Source organism: Hyperoodon ampullatus (genome assembly GCF_949752795.1).
Source record: "Hyperoodon ampullatus genome assembly, chromosome: X".
NCBI lineage: Eukaryota > Metazoa > Chordata > Mammalia > Artiodactyla > Ziphiidae > Hyperoodon > Hyperoodon ampullatus.
Window position 1 is genome coordinate 44,130,915 of NC_136913.1, and position 19,453 is coordinate 44,150,367.

At 52.2% G+C, this 19,453-nt stretch overlaps 1 protein-coding gene across 1 annotated transcript; it reads left to right on the forward strand.

Moving 5' to 3' along the window:
* Positions 1–9,780: 9,780 nt before the first annotated feature.
* On the forward strand, positions 9,781–12,634 carry GATA1 (GATA binding protein 1; the record flags this gene model as incomplete). Its single annotated transcript, XM_079727653.1, has 5 exons — positions 9,781–10,015; positions 10,522–10,899; positions 11,017–11,162; positions 11,696–11,821; positions 12,263–12,634. The coding sequence occupies exons 1-5, from the start codon at positions 9,796–9,798 to the stop codon at positions 12,632–12,634; spliced, it is 1,242 nt and encodes a 413-aa protein (XP_079583779.1). The 5' UTR covers positions 9,781–9,795.
* Positions 12,635–19,453: the final 6,819 nt, after the last annotated feature.

Consider the following 19,453-nt stretch of genomic DNA (forward strand, 5'->3'; position numbering starts at 1 on the left):
TGGAGGCTAGCTCTCTGCCATCTTGTCCCCTGCTATGTCGCCCTCTCCCTTCCTTCCTGCAAACCTTCGCCCAGGCCCAGAAACCTCTAAGGACTGAGGACTTAGGCACTTCACACATCCTGCTGGAGGATCTGAGGCAGGTTTGGGACCAACATGTCTGAGTGTCCTCCATCCAAGCTGCCCCAATAAATTAATAACTTTCAATTAATATGAGCTCTTCATTAATTACTGTTTCAGCTTTATGTATGGGTGTTTGTCTAGGACGTGAGGTCTCTGAGCTGTTTGGGGGTCAGTGACCAGGGTATGACATCGCTGAGGACCAAATTTAGGGTCATCGCCTTCGGATTCAAGGCCCCTGACAGATTTCTCCTTGTCAGTGAGCCCATCCTTTTCATCCTTTTTGATTCATCTCACTCCTTCCAAGTGCTGCTTGCTGTTTCCTCCACCACATTGGCTTGACTGAACCCCAAGATCTCTGTGATTCCCATGGGGCCTTCACAGCCCAGATGATACTACCTCGTCCTGGAGCGCCTTAGCTGGTCTCATCCCCGGGGAATGTGGCACTTTCTACCTTTGGATCTGGTACGTTCAGACTCATCTCAACTGAGGCTCAGCTCCTGACAGAGTAGACAGATGGGACAAGAACAAATTTCCTCTGTTTCTGTCCCCTTCCCCCACCATTCACTCAGTCAACCAACCAATAAACATACATTGAGCACCTACCGCGTGCTTGGCCCTGTTCCAGGCATTGGAGACACAGTGTTGAACAGAAGAGATAAGCACATCTATGTTTGTGGAGCTGCCATTCTAGTGGGAGAGACAGAAAAGAAATAATATTAAGTAAGGAAAATATCAAGTGTGTTAGAGGATAAGTGCTTTGGAGAAAAAGAAAATATGGAAAAGTGGTGACACAGATAAAAATCACTGGGGCAGTTTCCAATGTGTAACGGGATGGTCAGGGGAAACCTCACTAAGGAGACATTTGAGCACAGACCTGAAGAGATGAGGGAGGGAGCCGAGCCAATAGCTGGAGGAAGAGCATACCAGGCAGAGAGTACAGCCAGTACAAAGGCCCTGAGGCATGAAGGGGCCGTGGCTAATATGTGTGAGGAACAGCGAGGAGGAGGCCGTGCAGTGGAGCAGAGGGAGTGAGGGGGAGTGGCAGGAGGTGAGGTGGGAGAGGTGGAGGCACAGATCGCGTGGGGCCTCACGGGCCATGGAGAGAACTCTGGCTTTTACTCTGAATGACAGGGGAGCCGCAGGAGGGTCTTGAGCAGAGGAGGGCCATGATCTGACTTAGGATTTAACAGGCTTCCTCTGGCTGCTATGAGGAAAATAGACTGTAGGGTTGAGGGTGGAAGCTGGGGGACCCTGAGGAGGAGGCCATTGCAGTGGTCCAGGTGAGTGATGCTGGTGCTGGCAGGGGAGGTGATAAAAAAAAATGGTTAGGGGCTTCCCTGGTGGCGCAGTGGTTGGGAGTCCGCCTGCCAATGCAGGGGACACGGGTTCGTGCCCCGGTCCGGGAGGATCCCACATGCCGCAGAGCAGCTGGGCCCGTGAGCTGTGGCCGCTGGGCCTGCGTGTCCGGAGCCTGTGCTCCGTGACGGGAGAGGCCACAACAGTGAGAGGCCTGCGTACCGCAAAAAAAAAAGGTTAGATTCTGGAGATACTCTGAAGACAGAGACTGGATGAGTTTGCCAAGAGAGAAAATGTCAACTAGAGAAGAGGCCCAGGGACATTTAGAGTTCTGAAACAAGAGGAGGAACCAGCAAATGAGGCCGGAAAAGAGGAAAAGGGAGAGTATGGTCCCCGAGCAAATAAGAGATGGATGAAGGAGTACATACGAGGATCTCCTGGACGTGAGGGAGCCCCTAGTCCTGTGGACTCTGGTCTCTAAACAGTCTCCAGGTGGTAGTTCAGCCATGCCCTATGAGTAAACTCCCAGGGAGCCCCCAAAATGTTGGGAATAGAGGATGGTTAAGGATGTGAGTTTCAGCACACGAAAGGCTTTGCCAAAAGCTGTAGCAGGTTTCTTGCCTATTTTTACAAAACAGCTTGCCTTGGGCCCAGATGTCATGTGCCTAGAGATAGATGATTTATGGAAGGAAGGAAGGAAAGAATGGAAGGGAGGAAAGAAGGGAGGAGGGGCAGCAAATAGGTGGATAAATGAATGGGTCGGTGGATGGGTGGATGGATAGATGGTTGGGTAGGTGGATGGGTGGATGGATAGACGGTTGGGTAGGTGGATGGGTGGATAGACTGGTATCCCCTGCCCCAGGAAAAAACTCTTCCACGTGTGTGTGCACAGAGAGAGAGACATATGAGTTTGTAAGTTACAGGTTTGCTGTAGTAAGAAAAAGACTGAAAACAACCCAGATGTCCCTCAGCAGATGAACGGTTAACTAAACTATAGTATATCGATTCCATGGACTATTACTTGGCAATAAAAGGAAATGAACTTATGAGGCCATCATTACTTCATACCAAAACCAAAGACATAATTAGAAAAGACAACTATAGACCAATATCTCTTTTGAATATAGATACAAAAATCTTCATCAAAATACTAGTAAATAGAATTCAGCAACATATAAAAGGATTATACACCATGACCAAGTAGGATTTAGACAAGACTAGTCCAAATGCCATGGGCTTGGACCAAGCTCTGGAGCCCCAGAAGATGTCAGGAGGGAGGGAACAAGTCAGGGAAGGCTTCCGGGAAGAGAGGGGAAGAAAGGCCGTTGGGGCTGCGTCTCAAATGGAGGCCTGATGGAAAGGATGCTTGGCCCAAACACCCACCCCCACCCCTGCCCCCACCCTCGTCGGTCTCCCCCAAAGCCTGGCCTGGCCCTGCCGATTCCCTTATCTGCCCACTCCCAGCTGCCTCCCTGCTGGCTGAACTGCCGCCACAGGCTTCTGGGCCTATGCCCCCTCCACAGGGATGGGGGAGGGAATGGGGTGAGGCCTGGCCTCAGAGCCACAGGGTTTTGGCCCTTGATGGAGGCAGAGCCCTGAGGCCCCCACTCCCCACCCTTTACTTCCCTTCCTGAGCCCTTCCTCTGCTCCAGTTATGAAGAAATGGACTGTAGGTCCAGCAGCCAAACCCTTGTCTGAGACATGCCTCCAGCCTGCCCTTCCCAAGGGGGGGGGCAGCTTTCCCTACCTCATCCCAACATTGCAACCGCTATTCCTAGTAACAGTAACAATGAGGAGAGTTACCACTACAGAGCTCACCATTTATGGCGTGCAGGCAGGCCCTGTGATGAGTGGCCTTTCAACAACATTTGAGGTGGATTCTATGATTATACCCATTTTCCAGGCAAAGAAACTAAGGCTCAGAGGGTGGCCTCCCCAGGAATCATGTAGCAAATCAGTTAGAGCTGAGACAAGGGCCTTAGACGAACATCATTTCTCTGCACCTACTCCCAGTCTAGAAGATGGGGGCAATTATATGCACTTATACCACAAGGACCTGGTGAGAATAGGATAAAATCATGCATGGAGAACATTTAGCACAGTGCCTGGGGTGGCAGGGCAAAATAATGCTGCTGTTGTTATTATATTAATGCTAGGAAAAGTATTAGTATCAGAATTATTATTATTATTACCATTACAGTTGTTGATAGAATTAAAATGAATAATTATTAGTTTTGAATTAGTATTAATATTCATAAAGTACTCGTGTTAGATTACAGCTAGTATTATTATTACTGTCACTGTGAAAATTAGCATTAGTGCTCATATCAATATTAGAATAGTAGTAATTAGAATTAGTACTGGTATTGGTGTCAGCATATTATTAGCATTAGTACTAGAATTAGTAGTAGTGCTGATAAAAAAGGGCCAAATACTATCCTTCGTATACAGTAGGTACTCAATGAATAAATAAGAATACTTAATATTTATTGAGATTTCAGAATCAAATGAGTTAAAATCACTTAATGGATTAAATCTCATTCAGTCACCCTAATCACCCTATGGAGTAGCCGCTATTATTACCCCATCTCTTCAGATGAGGAACTGAGGTCCAGAGGGGACAGTAACTCACCCAAGGCCACACGCCAGTCGGTGATAAGGGCAGCCTATAAATGAGGGTGGACTGGCTCCAGAGTGGATGTCCTGAAACTATCGCCACTTGAGTCAGAGGAGTCTTTGTCCTTGTTCTTACTGACGAGGGCTTGGCACAGAGTGGGGCACAGAGCAGGAGCTCAAAAAATGGCCTTGCTCTCTTTCCTCCTCAAGTCTCCCATTTTGCACATGAGGACACTGAGGCCCAGAGAGGTAAGATGAGGATGGTAAACTCCCTGTGGGGTGGGCCAGTGAGTGAGCAGACCCTACCGACCCAGGGCTCCATCCTTGCCCTCTGCCCTTGGTGGGTCTCAGTCTCCTCATCTACAGAATGGGTGGTCAGGGGAGCTCCCTGTCCCATGGAGTCCCAGGGCCATTGACTGGTTAGTCTTACCCACTGTCCTACAGGGACCCAAGTTAGACACCTACTGCATACATGTGTGTTCAATGATTTTACATGGGGAAAGTGCCCAGAACAGGCCAGGCACGGGTCTGTGTCAGCAATGAGACACTGGTCTTGTCACCGTTGTTACTATTTGGGGGAGGTAGGACAGGGCAAGAAGGTGGGGACTGAGGCACAGGGGCCCAGTGACTCTCTGGAGGTCCCTCTCAGCAAGTTGAGGGCAGAGCCACAGGCCACATGGGTCCACATCAATCCACACCCCCTCCCACCCCACCCTGGCACCACCTGCCCAGGGCATACCCCAGGCTGCTACCTGGGGTCTCATGGACTTCCTCTCAGACTCTCTGTTTCTGAATCTCTGTCTCTGTCCCCCTCTCTACATCATCTTTTTCTCCCTTCTCAGTTTCTCCACCTGTATCCTTGGCCTCTGTCACTTTCAGGCTTTATCTTTCCCCTTCTGTCCATCTCTACCTGCGTCCCGCTCTCTTTGCCCCTCTTTCTATCTGTCCTTAACTGTCTCCGGCTCTCTCTGTGCATCTCTCACCCCTCTGTCTCTCATTCCTTTCTGTGCCCTCTGTCTCCTCCCAGCTCTAGGTCTCTTTCTCTCTGTTTATCTGCATCTCCCCATTCCCATCTCTCTGTCTCTCTGCCTCTCTCCCTTCTCTATCCCTTCAATCCTCCTTCCCTTGCCCCACCCTATCCTACTCAAGGGCCCACAGAGGAATCAGCCCCAAGTCCCACCTGTTTCCCGCCTCCAAAGCCGCATGGCGGGCAAGAAGTTGAGGGCAAGGAGTTGAGGCCGCTGTCCCTGGGTGTCCCCCACCGAGCCCCGCCCCCCATCCCAAGACAGCCTGTTACCACCGCGGAGCCAACAGCCACACTGGCCTCCATCTGATAAGACTTATCTGCTGCCCCAGGGCAGGCCGGAGCTGGCGTAAGCCCCAAGTGGGGCGCTGAGTGAATGTGCCTCTGCCTTCCGCCAGTCCTGGCCTGGTCCCCAGGGTGGGCCTGGGTCCTGAAGATGTCCCACGGACACCTTGATTCAAATTCCCACCAAACCTCTTTGAGCCTCATTGTTGTCACCTGCAAAATGGGTACAGTCACATACCTCCTCTCCCTTTGGCCAGGAAGACACATACATAAGGGCCCAGCCCACACCTGGCTAAGCACACAGTAGGGGCTTTACAAACACTCACTGAAAAGCCCAGAGGGGTCATGAAACCACATCTGCTATTTTCATTTTATCTTGGCTTCAGCCCATTTTGTTTGGCTGGACACTGAAATCCACAGAAGCCCAAGTCAAACAGGGTCCAAGAATCCACGAGGTGGGCAGGTGGGCTGGAGGAAGGCCCCCACTGCCCAAGAGGTGCCCCACCAGGAGGGGGGCCCGCCCCCTCCCCTGGCCCGCCCCACCCACTGGGGAACCAGCCACTCCCTGGGGAGGAGGGAGGAGGGAGAGGGGAGGGAGGGAGGGAAGGAGGAAGGGAGCCTCAAAGGCCAAGGCCAGCCAGGACACCCCCTGGGATCACACTGAGCTCGCCACATCCCCAAAGCAGCTGAACCCTCCGCACCAACCAGCCCAGGTCAGTCTCAGCCCTTCAAGAGCCCCCAGCAAGGCAAAGCCTGGGCCTGCTGCCCCTTACTTCAAGGCTATTCCCCCAGCTTGCTCTAGGCTCCCCAACCCACCACTGGTCCCCAAAGTGTCTACCACCCCTGAATCCCCTGACAGCTCCTCCAGACCACCTCTGTATTTCCAACCCCCATCTCTACCCCAAATCTACTGCCCAAACCCCACCTCTCTCTGCCCTGCCTCCCATCCACTCCTTCCAAGATATCTATGCTCCCCCGATCCCTTAACTCTGCCCACCATACCCCACCTCTGCCCCCTGAAACATGCTTTCATCCTGCCAAATCCTACCTCTGCCCCAAATCTGACTTTCACTCGCCCAAACTTCTCTCTGCCTCTGAATTCTCCACAAAGGCTCACTCTTGTCCCCCCATACCTATTTCTGCTCCCCAAGCCCTTGTCTACTCCACAACATCCTTGTCTCTGCCCCTAATCCTCCCTCTGACCCCCCAAACCTCTCTGGCCTGCCAAACCCTAGCTCCACGCTCTTACCCCCATCTCCACCTCTCAAACCCCATATTTGTTCCCTGTGACTTCTCTCTGATCCCCTAAAACCATCTCTGCCCCAACCCTCTGTCACTCCAAACACCAAGTCTACCCCCCCCAAAATCTGTTCTGTCACATGAATCCTCATGCCTGCCTTCCCTAAACCCCATCTTAGCCCCCAACTATTTTTGTGTCCCCCCCAGGTGTCCTCTCTGGCCCCAGATCTTTCTGTACTCCAATTCTATCTGTTCTCAAACTCCTTCTGTGCTCCCATAAGCCATCTCTAATCCTCAGACACATTTCTGACTGCCTGTCCAAACTCCACCTCCGCTCCAGCAAAACCCTTGGACCCTAAGGCTTTTCCATGACTCTTGGAATCCACCCCGACCCCTAAACTACATTTCCAACTTCTCAGCTTTCTCTCTCTCAAACTTTGGCTCTGATCCCCAACCCTGTCTCTGCTTTCCCAACTTATTTCTGATCCCCAAATGGGACCTTTCAAGCAGACCCTTCTCTGCTCCTCAAACCCATATCTGCTTACCCCAAACTCCACAGCTGTTCTCCAAACCTCTGATTCCTCACCCCCATACCTAATCCTCAAACTCCACCTCAAACTCTCCCAAGAGTCATCTACCCCCGTATCCCAGCTCTGCTCCCTTCAGTCCCGAGGGACCCTCCCTTGAGGGCTGGGAGAGGGACGTTACCTGGGGTGAGGGGCTGGGCGGAGGGAGAGTTGAGGGTGCCGGCCTGCTGCCTGCTGCCCGTTGGGGCAGCACTTACTCTAGTGGGGCAGCTGATAAGGAGCTTTCATATCCCCCAGCCTCGAGATAAACTTTATCTCTGTCCAGAGAGTGATAACTGGGGGTGGGGGGGCTGGGCCCCTGCCATGGGAGGGGTGGGCAGTCCTGGACCCACCAAGGTACAAGGTGCAGGGACGGGGGGCAGTGGAGCTGGAGGGAGATTGGGGGTGGTGGTGAGGTGAGAATGAGGGGATAAAGGAAGAGTGGTGATAGAGACAAAAAGAGCAAGAGACAAACAGAGACAGAGAGAAGGGAGGAAAGAACAAAGAGAGATGGAGAGAGAGAGAAAAGAAGCAAAAGCCAGAGACATGAAGAGAAAGAAGAAAAACAGAGACTCAAAGAAAGAGTAAGAGAGACAGAGAGACAAGAAAGAGGGGGAGACCCAGGAACAGAAAAGGAGAGCGAGACAGGAACTCAGAGAGAGATACAGATAGAATCATGGCGAGACAGAGAGGAAAGAGATGGATGAGGAGGAGGCAAGACACTCTCCCTTGGGAGAGACAGCAGGTGCCCTGGACCCTAGAGGAGGTTGGTGGTGGGCACACTGACAGGCCCATCTCTAGCTCAGCACAACCCCTAACCCCTGGCCGAACTCGTAGCCTGTCTATACAGTGGGTCACATAAGCAGGGGAAGATGGTCTTCTCTATATTCGTCACTCCACCCTACAGACAGGGAGACAGGGAGCCTTCAGATTCACTGGGCAAGTCAGGGGCAGGGGTAGGTTTCTTGCCTCTTCATCTGGGGCTCTGTGCAGGAGGGTGTGTTCATGGGTACGTGAATAGTCGGACAGACATGGAAATAAGGCCAGAGGACCCAGAGAGAGAGACTAAGGAAGAGGCAAACAAGCAGAAAGAAACAGAGTGGGAGAGATGTACATTCAGAGAGATGAATGGAGAGGGAAAAAGAGAAACAGAAAAAGACACAGAGAGCAAAGAAAGAGATAGAGAAACAAAGAGATAAAAAGAGATAAAGAAGGAGAGAAACACTCAGAGACATGGGAGGACAGAGAAAGGGAGGGGAAAAAACATTAGACATTTATAAAAGCACAGAAAGACAGAGCAAGATGTATCATGGTAGCATAGAAAAATGGGAGGGAAATACAGAGAGCCAGACTTGAGAAGAAACATGGTCAGGGAAAAAGAGACACAGGGAGACAGAGATACACACAGGGAAGGACAGAGGCAAAGGGGCAGAGAGACCAAGCTGCCTTCTCCTAAGTCTTAGCTCGAGCCCTGTCACCACCTCCTATCTGGCAGATAGGGAAACTGAGGCCTGAGGATGGTGGGGACTGAAGGAACTTGAAAGCAGAACTATGGCAGACCTCCCCAGGGGACAGGGTATGGGGAGGGAACACCTCCCACCTGTCCCCCTCCTTAGAGGAAGCCAGTGGCCTTGGGGTGATTTCAAAAGTTGGGCGGGGATGGCAGAGATAAGCAGTGGGGGTACTGACTCCCCCATGGAGCAGGGAGGAACTGAGGGGCCCTCCCTCTGCAGACCCAACGGAGGTGGGGGAGGGGAGAGTCAAGCCGGAAACCATGGGGTTTCTGAGAAAGTCAGAAGGCAAGATGCAACAGATAGGGATGAAGTTGGGGAGCACAGGAGGGTGAACCCCAGGGTCCAGGGGGCTGACCAAGGAGTTCGAGGGACTCTGGTTCCACACCCCAGCCCACCCCACCTCGATTCTTTTAGAGGCAGAGGGGAGAAAGTGTGGGGGCAGAGGGAGAAGAGGAGGTGGAGGAGGAGAGGAGAAAATGAGGAGAGGGAGAAAGAGATGAGCAGAAGGGGAGGGAGAGGAGAAGGATGAAGACAGAAGACAGGAGGGGAGGGAAAGGGAGGAGAAGGAGAGAGGAGTGGAGCAGATATAGAAAGGGGAAGGGGGGAGGTGGCTGAGCAAAGGGGAGGTGGAGGAGGAAGAGATGGAGGGAGAGGAGGGGGACCAGGGAGAAGAGGAGGAGGGGGAGAGGAAGAGGGGAAGAAGCGAGAAGAGGGAGGGAGGCAGGACTAGAAAGAGAAGAAAGAAGGGGAAGAGGAGGAGAAAGAAGGGCAGCTGAGAGGAGGGAGGAGGAAGAGAAGGGGGAGGGAGGAGAAGAAAGGGAAGAGGAGGAAGAGGAGGGTGCGGAAGAGGGAGAGGAGGAGAGGAAAGATAAATGAGGAAGAAGCGGAAAGGAGCAGGATGGGGAGTGAGAGGATGGAGTGGAAGGTAAGGGAGAGATGAGGGAGGGGAGAGAGGGAGAGGAGGGGGAGAGGAGGCAAGAGGAGAGTACTAGGGAGATGGAAAGGGGGGATAAGAGGATTGAGGGGATGGAGTGGGAAGAGGGAGAAAGGAGGGAAGAAGGGGTGGAGAGGGGAGAAGAGGGCTTCTGTGTCTGAGGACCCCTCCTGTGCTCACAGGTCAAACCCCAGAGGCCCCATGGAGTTCCCTGGCCTCGGGGCCCTGGGGACCTCCGAGCCCCTGCCCCAGTTTATGGACCCTGCCTTGGTGTCCTCACCACCAGAATCGGGGGTCTTCTTCCCCTCTGGGCCTGAGGGCTTGGATACAGCAGCCTCCTCCACCGCCCCCAGCACCGCCACGGCTGCAGCTGCTGCACTGGCCTACTACAGGGATGCTGAGGCCTACAGACACTCCCCAGGTAACTTCTTTGGGTAGCTGTCTTGGCACTGGCTCTGTGTTATTGGGGTTGCCATGGAGACCCTTAGCTAAGGCAGAATCCTACTAAGAAGTCATCCTGAAAATGGCCGGAAGCCTTCATGTGGCTGTGCTGACCCCTAGCTAAGTCCAGACCTGGGAATGCCAATGCTCCCCAGCCTGCCATCTTGGGATAGCCATACTGGGAAGCAATGTTGGAAGTAGGTGGTGGCCCGAGTTGCCGACTGACCTATGGGCTCCAAATCCCAACAAGTCATCCTCAAAGCCCACTTGGAAATGGCTGGAGGTTATTTCAGTTGCCAGAGTGACCAGTGGGGCTCAGGACCCAGGAGTCACCCAATGGCCAGTAGCTATTCTGGTCACCTGTAGAAAGGTTGGAAACTTGGCCACCATGTTGGGGTTCTTGGGCATCATTAGACCCTGAAAGCAAGATGACTTTAGACTGATTGCGCTTCTTCTTTCCTCCTCCTTTTCCATACCCCGCAATAGTCTTTCAGGTGTACCCACTGCTCAACTGTATGGAAGGCATCCCAGGGAGCTCACCATATGCTGGCTGGGCCTATGGCAAGACCGGGCTCTACCCTGCCTCGACTGCGTGCCCCACCCGCGAGGACTCCCCTCCCCAGGCCCCAGAAGACCTGGATGGGAAAGGCGGCGGCAGCTTCCTGGAGACCTTAAAGACAGAGCGGCTGAGTCCAGACCTCTTGACACTGGGGCCTGCACTGCCTTCATCAATTCCAGTCCCCAGCAGTGCCTATGGGGGCCCTGACTTTTCCAGTACCTTCTTTTCTCCCACTGGGAGCCCCCTCAATCCAGCAGCCTATTCCTCCCCCAAGCTTCGTGGAACTCTGCCCCTAACCCCCTGTGGTGAGGTTCTCTAAAAGGGACTGGGAGGTGGAGGTTGGCGGGGGAGGGCTGGGGGCGTGGTCCAGGGCGAAGCTGGACTGAGCCTGGCTCCCTCTTCCCCTCTGTCTACCCCACCAGAGGCCAGAGAGTGTGTGAACTGCGGAGCAACGGCCACCCCGCTGTGGCGGCGGGACAGGACGGGCCATTACCTGTGCAACGCCTGTGGTCTCTATCACAAGATGAACGGGCAGAACAGGCCCCTCATCCGGCCCAAGAAGCGCCTGGTAAGACCCAGGCCTGCCTCCACCGCTGTGCTAACCCTGTGCAGGGATCCCAGTCCTCACGCTCTGCAAGAACCCACATCCCCCACCCCTTCCCCATCCACAAAGGAAGCCAGCTTTGTACGGGACCGCCTATCCTCAACCTATCCTCACAGTCTGCAAGCAGGAACCCCATCCTCTCCCTGCACCGCAGTTTTCATCCCCGGCTTCACACTGAGATCACCTTGGGGCACTTTGAAACCACTAGGGCCTGGGGCCCTCCCCACATGTGTTGATTTAATTGGTCTGGGGTGCTGCCTGGGCATCAGGACTGTTTCTAACTCCCCAAGTGATTCCAGTGGATGGCCAAAGTTGGGTACTACTGGTGTATTCACCCATATAATACCCAAAACCCCTATCCCGGCCAGGAAGTCCTGTCCTCATCCACACAGAACCCCCAGCCCTCACCCTGTCGGAAACCCTGCCTTAACCTGACCCTCACCTCTTTTAGTCCTCCACCCACCAGTGTGCTCATCCTCACATTCTCTCTCCCCCAGATTGTCAGCAAACGGGCAGGTACCCAGTGCACCAACTGCCAGACAACCACCACCACACTGTGGCGGAGAAACGCCAGTGGCGACCCTGTGTGCAATGCCTGCGGCCTCTACTACAAGCTACACCAGGTGCCCTGGGGCCCCTCGGAGCCTCCCTCCTCTCCTCCCACTTCCCTTCGTTCTCTGTTCCTTCCTTCTCCCTTCCCTTCTCCGTTTGTTATTCTCCTCCCTCTTCCTCCATCCCCACTCCATCTTCCCCACCCCGCCCTCCTCCACTCCTTCATCTCCTTTCTTCCTCCTGCTCCCTCCTCCCTCCTCCTCCCTTGGCCATCAGCTAACTTCCACTCCCCCGTCCTAGACCAGGGGCAGCTCCCATTAGCCTGAAAGGCTTTCCCAAGCTCAGGGCCTCACAACCTCGGGATTCTTGAGGACGATACCTGTGCCACACCAGGGGCGCACTCCCTAGTCCTTGAACCAATTCCCTATTCTTAAGAAGTGGGGTGGAGAGAGCAACCCTGGAGGAGACATAGAGGCAAGATGTGGAGTTGGGAAACACCTCCCTCTTGGCAGGTGAACCGACCACTGACCATGCGGAAGGATGGTATCCAGACTCGAAACCGCAAGGCATCTGGAAAAGGAAAAAAGAAACGGGGATCGAGTCTAGGAGGTACAGGAGCAGCTGAAGGGCCAGCTGGCAGCTTCATGGTGGTGGCTGGGGGCAGCAGTAGTGGGAATTGTGGGGAGGTGGCCCCAGGCTTGACATTGGGCCCACCTGGTACTGCCCACCTCTACCAAGGCCTGGGCCCCGTGGTGCTGTCAGGGCCTGTTAGCCACCTCATGCCTTTCCCAGGGCCCCTGTTGGGCTCACCCACAGGCTCCTTCCCCACAGGCCCCATGCCTCCCACCACCACCACCACTGTGGTGGCCCCACTCAGCTCATGAGGGCACAGAGCATGGCCTCAGGGCAGGGGTTGGTGTCCCTCCCCTCTTGTAGCCAGATGTCTGTCCAACCCAACCCTCTGGGCCCCAGACAAGCCTTGGTGTGGACGTTCAAAGCTTTTGTAAAATAAAACCACCAGAGTCCTGAAATTGAATGTGTGAGTCTGTGTGGGACCAAATAAAGAACAGCGGTGGGGGTGTTGTGTATCAGTGTCCGTGATTCTTTGATGACAGTGTGTGGCTGCCGTGTGTGACCATGTGAGATGGCACGCGACGCTTCACAATTGTAACAGAATATGTGACACCGCGTGTGACGGCGTCCAGGTTGTATGAAATAGCACATGCAGCCACATGTCATGGTGAGAGCTGGTGTGCAGCGGGCAGTGGGGATGAGGCTGTATGAGATGATGTGCGTGACTCCAAATGCCTGTAAGAGGCCGGGCACGGGTGACTGTGTGAGCGGACGTGGAGGTGTGCCCGCAACAGTGTGTGCTGAGGAAACACGTGGGGTTGTGCACCACTCGGGGTGACCTTTGAGACAGCACGACAGCATATGCACTGGGCACAGAAGTGGATCCATACACATTTTGGAAAGTTGAACAAGAACTACTGTGTGACAGTGTGTGAGGCATAACAGTGTGACCGTGAGGGTCTGCGTGTCAGGATGTCTCTGTGGGTCTGGTGATGACAGTATTTCTGTGCAAGTCTGTGTGTGTGTGTGTGTGAGCATATTGTGTGGCGTGGGCCATGTCAGTGTCTCTAAGTGGCTGACAATGGGAGCAGCCCTGTGTACACATATTTATGGAAGTGTCAACATGTATAGTTTCAGTCGGTGTAAGCTAGGGACCCTCCTCCAAGGGACATTAGACATGCTGAGGACAGGAAAGGGAGGAAGGGTGGGGCAGGAATGGTAGCTGTCAAGAAGGTCAGAAGGCCAGTATGGGACCATGAGGTTGTCCATGGGCCTTCCTGTCACTCATCTCTTATCTCTTTCAGCCCAGCTCAGCCTGCAGCCCTGTGGGAAATGGTAGAGAACAAGAGGGGTAGATTAGGAGGACAAAATAGCCTCTGGGGGTGATATTTAGACCCTGGAGGTCGGGGAGCTCCCCACAGTACCATCTCCCTCCCCAACGCACCTACTCACCTGGGTGAACTGCTCCCCCCAGAGTGGAATCTGTACTTCCATTTAACAAACGCTTACACAGAAACAGTCACCCAGTCAGGTGACGTCCTAAGCCAGACAGGTTAAGTGGCTCGCCCGAGGCCACACAGCTGATGGCACAGGGTTAGCCAGGCTCCGTGGCTCAGGCTTCCCAACGGCTCCTAACAGCAAGCAGCGTCTTTAACTGAGTGCTCACTGTGGGTCGGCAATGGCTGAGAGGCTTCAGTTGCTTTAGTTCATGAATACCTGAAAAAAAAAAAGACTGAGGAAAGTACACTCATGCTCTTTTTACTAATGAAAAACTGAGGCTCAGAACTTGCCCTGACCATGCTGAGTTTAAGGAGTGGATTTTAGATGGGCGACCCTCCCCTACCAAAGTGAGCCTTGCTCACACTTAACTGGGCTGCTTCTCTTTACAGCTTCTCCCCCCTGAAGCCCCAGAGGTGGGGACTGTGGGCCCGCACATCCTGAACACAGTATGCGTGAGCAGATGTCCTCAACAGAACAGCACCCCTTCAGCAAGTCACCACACTAGCCCACTCGAGAATCACAGTAGTCCATGTTCCTTACAGGAGCATGCCCTGGCCCTGTAAAAGCCTCCTGCCTGGCTGCCCCATGGAACCCCAGCCCTCTTACCCTGGAGGAGCCCCTGTCTTCGTCTTGAACAGAAACCCCTCTCAGGGCACTTCCCTGGTGGTCCAGTGGCTAAGACTTCACGCTATCAATGCAGGGGTCCCGGGTTCGATCCCTGGTTAGGGAACTAGATCCCACATGCATGCTGCAACTAAGAGTTCGCATGCCACAACTAAAGAGCCTGCATGCCGCAACTAAGGAGCCCACCTGCCACAACTAAGACCCGGTGCAACCAAATATAATAAATAAATATTTTAAAAAAAGAAACCCCTCTCAGAACCTGTGTGGAAATGTGCCTGGCCCCGCCTTGTTCAGGAACCCCAGTCCTCACTCCCTATAAGAACGGGTGCACTAGCCTGGTACAGGAATCTGGTTCTAGAACTCTAAGGGAACCCTTTCTCTAATTATCAACAGGAAACCCATCCTGAGTCTGGACAGGAACACCAGCCCTCACCTTGCACAGGAGTAACCCCAGTCCTCCCATATGGCACAGGAACCTCTGCCTTACTCTGGTTAGGAATCTCTGAGCTCACACTGTAAGGAAGTCCCTGTACCATCCCTAACAGAAATGCCTGTCCTGACCCTTTCCCCAAGTCTCAATCTCTTTATAGGAATCTTGTCTTGACCTTGGACAGGACACCTCTGTCCTCACACTGTACTGGAGCCGTGCCCCCCAGGTAGCATTTTTAAAATACTTCGCTCACAAGAAAATCTAGTGAGTGTAGAAAATCTAGACTGAGTGTAGAAGCCCTTGCCTCCACGGTTGATGACTCCCGAAGACTTCACTCTGCACAACAATCCTGATCTTGTGACCCACCCCGTAGAGTACGCAGGAACCCATGGTCTAACTCTTAACATGAACCTCTGTCTTGAACTTACACAGAAAACCCTTTCCTGACCCTGTGTCAGGGACGCCTGTCCTGACCCTCTACTTTAAGCCCATATCTCATCCGATACAGGCACCTATGGCCTCACCTGGCACAGGACTTCCTTCCCAGACACTGTACAGGGCTTCTTATCCTCATCCTGTGTTAGCTCCATGGCCCTGAACCTCTACAGGAAGCCTTGAATACAACTGTACTGGAACTTCTGACCAGACTCTCTGCAGAAAACCTTTTCCTGACTCTCAACAGAAATCCTTAACTTGACTCATTTATAGGAAACTCTTACCTGATCCTTTACAGGAACTCCTAACCTTCCCCTCTGGAAATACTCTCCTGACCCTGCACAGGAAGCCCTGTGACTCTCTATGACAGCCCCTGCCCTGGGCTTGTCCCAGAAGCCCCACACTTGCCCTGCATAGGAGCTACTGTCCTGAGCCAACAGTAGAAACACTAACCTGAATCTCTGAAGGTGACAGTGTCCTACCTCTGCACAGGATCTCTGTCCTGACCCTGCGTGGGACCACCCTCTGAGTCCCAGTAGGAACTTGTGTCCTGAGCTGGTACAGAAAACCCCGCTCTCACCCTCAACAGGAACCTCTGACTTGAGAGACATCCAAGAAATGAACCAGTATAAAAACACCTGGGGCTTCCCTGGTCGGGCAGTGGTTGAGAGTCCACCTGCCGATGCAGGGGACACGGGTTCGTGCCCAGGTCAGGGAAGATCCCACACGCCGCGGAGTGGCTGGGCCCATGAGCCATGGCTGCTAAGCCTGCACGTCCGGAGCCTGTGCTCCGCAACGGGAGAGGCCACAACAGTGAGAGGCCCGCATACTGCAAAAAAAAAAAAAAATTAAAACACCTGTACTGCATAGAAACCTCTGCTCTGACCTTGTTAAACAATCCAGAATCTGAATCACCATGATCACCTGTCCCGAGCCTGTACAAGAACCCCAGGCCTAACCCCTAATAGGATCACCTGATCTGTGTCTCTGGGAACCTAGCTCTGATCCCATGCAGAAATACCTGGCCTGAGTATGTTGTGATCCTCTGGCCTCACCCTCTACAGAAAACCACCCTTCTGGCCTCTAAAGGAACAGCTAATCTTAATCTGCACGAGAAAAAAATGCCTTCACGTTCTTCCCTCTCACTCTACAATGTCTCCAACCTTCATGTTTTTCTACAAACCTGCCTTACCAGATAATAGAATCATTCTCCTGACCCAAGACAAGAGACACTAACTTGACCCTATAGAGAAACCCCTACACCTACACAAGAACCCCTGTGCTGATACTTTAAAGAGAATTCTCTATAGCAGTGCTGTCCTAAGGAAATACAATTTGAGTCACATGTGTAATTTAAAATTTTCATGTAGCTGCATTAAAAAGCAAAAAAAAACCAGGTGAAGTTAATTTTAATGATATATTTTACTTTACCCAGTATAGTTAAATACAGTTGACCCTTTAACGAGAGGGTGGTTAGGGGTGCTGACACCCCTAGGCAGCAGAAAAATCCGTGTATAACTTTATAGTCATCCCTCCATATCCTCGGTTCCTCCATATCTGCAGTTTCACATCTGTGGATTCAACCAACCTCAGGTCATGTAGTACTGCAGTATTTATTGAAAAAAAGCTGCATATAAGTGGACCCACTCAATTCAAACCCGTGTTGTTCAAGGATCAATGGTATTTCATTTCAATATGCAATCAATATAAAAGTTATTGACATATTTTTTTATACTATTTTTTTTGGAAATCCAGTGTGTATTCTACACTTACACCACACCTCAAGTTGGACTAGTCACATTTCAAGAGCTCAGAAGCCCCATGTGGCTAGTGGCTACCACACTGGACAGTATAGCTCTGTGAAGTCTATAGAATCCTGTAGCAGGCACTGCTATAGGCTCTTCAAACCTGTCCCTTTTCTTCCTAAGCTCACACACTTTTCCAACTTCCCTTACAGTTAGATGTGGACATGTGACAGAGCTCTGACCCATGGAGTGTGGGAGTGACATATCACACTTCCAGGCCTGGCCCCTAAAAGTCTCTCACACAATCCCCCACTTTCTCTTTCCCCATCTACCAGCTGAATAGTGAGAACTCCAAGGGCTCAGAGGAGAGCAGAACTGCAAAATGGAAGTTGCCTGGGTCCATGAATGACCAGTAATAAATATTCACAGTGGATTTTGTATGAGTAAGAAACATGTATTGGGGCTTCCCTGGTGGCGCAGTGGTTAAGAATCCGCCGGCCAATGCAGAGGACATGGGTTCGAGCCCTGGTGCGGGAAGATCCCACATGCCACGGAGCAACTAAGCCCATGTGCCACAACTACTGAGCCTGTGCTCTAGAGCCTGTGAGCCACAACTACTGAGCCTGAGGGCCACAACTACTGAAGCCCACGCGCCAAGAGCCCGTGCTCCACAACAAGAGAAACCACTGCAATGAGAAGCCCGCGCACCACAATGAAGAGCAGCCCCCGCTTGACACAACTAGAGAAAGCCTGTGCGCAGCAATGAAAACCCAATGCAGCCAAAAATAAAATGAGTAAATTTATTAAAAAAAAAGAAACATGTATTTGTGAAGCCCGAGATTCTTGGGTTTACAGCAGCTAACATAATTTAGCCCATTAATAACAATCTCTTGACTGAATCTGGACATGAACACCTAATCCTAATACCTATATGAACACAGCTCTGAACCTGTACAGAAACACCTGTGCTGACCCTGAATTGGGCTGCCTAATCTCTTCATAGGAACCTGTCATGATGCAGTCTAAGGAGCCCCATCCTGAATTTGTATGGGAACCCCTAGTCTGGAGCTCCCTAGAAACAACTGGTCTGCCCTGTATAGAAACCCCTGCTTAGTTCAGTAGAGGAACAACACTATAGAAACTATAGGAATCCCTATCCCCTCACTCTGTCTAGGAACATTTGCTTGACCCAGTACAAGAACACCAGAAATGACCTGACCCTGTCCATGAACCCCTGTCCTCACAACTCACACAAAAGGAATACCTCTCCTCAGGAAACATGTAACCTCTGCACTCAACCTGTAAAAGAATCCCAGCCAGATAAAGGAAACCAAAGACTGACACCCTAAGGCAGGGATCAGCAAACTATGGGCTTCAGGCCAAAGCTAGACTGCAAACTGTTTTTACATTTGTTTAAGGGAAAGAAAGAAAATAAAGGAGACAAAGGGGAAGGAAAGGGAGGGGAGGGAAGGGGAGGGAGAGAAGAAGGAAAAGAAAGAAAGGAAAACAAAGAAAGAAAGGGAGGGAGGAGGGGAGGGGAGGAAGAAAGAAAACGTCACAGCAGCAGTACGTGGTTTGCAAAGCCTAAAATATTTACTATTTGGCCCTTTATAGAAAAAGTTTGCTAACCTTGGCTCTACAGGAACCTCTCTTCTGACTATACAGAAAAAATAGGCCTTGGCCTTTACAAGACTTCCTACTCTTTTACTTTGCAGGCATCACAACCTCAGAATGTTCCTCAGTGTGTATCATTGTATATATGTTTTCTTTGGTGTATCTGGAGGTTTAAAAGTCTTAGGGCTGTGACCCTCTTCCACTGGGACAAAAAGACACGTCCAGGTAGAAAAAGAGTGGAAGGGAAGAGAAGGCTGGAACTGGGGTTTGCAAGTGGGTAAGAGGGCCCGGCTACTGGGCGGCGGGGCTGTCAATCTGTTAGTTAGTCAGCGATGCTGAACCCCAGACCGCTTATCTCTCCCGCCCCAGCCTACAGCCCGGTAGGAAATGGTGAAGAATGAGAGAGGGAGATTAGGAGGACAAACCGGCCTCCTACGGGCCTGACATTTAGGCATTTAGACACGGTGTGTGGGGGGGAGTTGGGGGCTGGTGCATAGTGGCAACTCCCCCTACCCCTTAGGCACACACTTTCTATTACAGCTTGGGGGCAGAGGTGACCCAGTGGAGGGGGCCGCCAGGGAGAGCCGCCGCCCAAAGAAAAACTCCCCTCCTGAGGTCCATTGCTCCGGCACTATAATTACCAAAATTTCCCAGATGAGAAAACTGAAGCCCAGAGATGCTCAGTAACTTGCTCAAGGTCACATGGCTAAGTCGCATAACCTCAGTTTCCTTATCTTCAAAGCAGCCTTAAGGAACTACCTTACAGAATTGTGGCCTGCGAC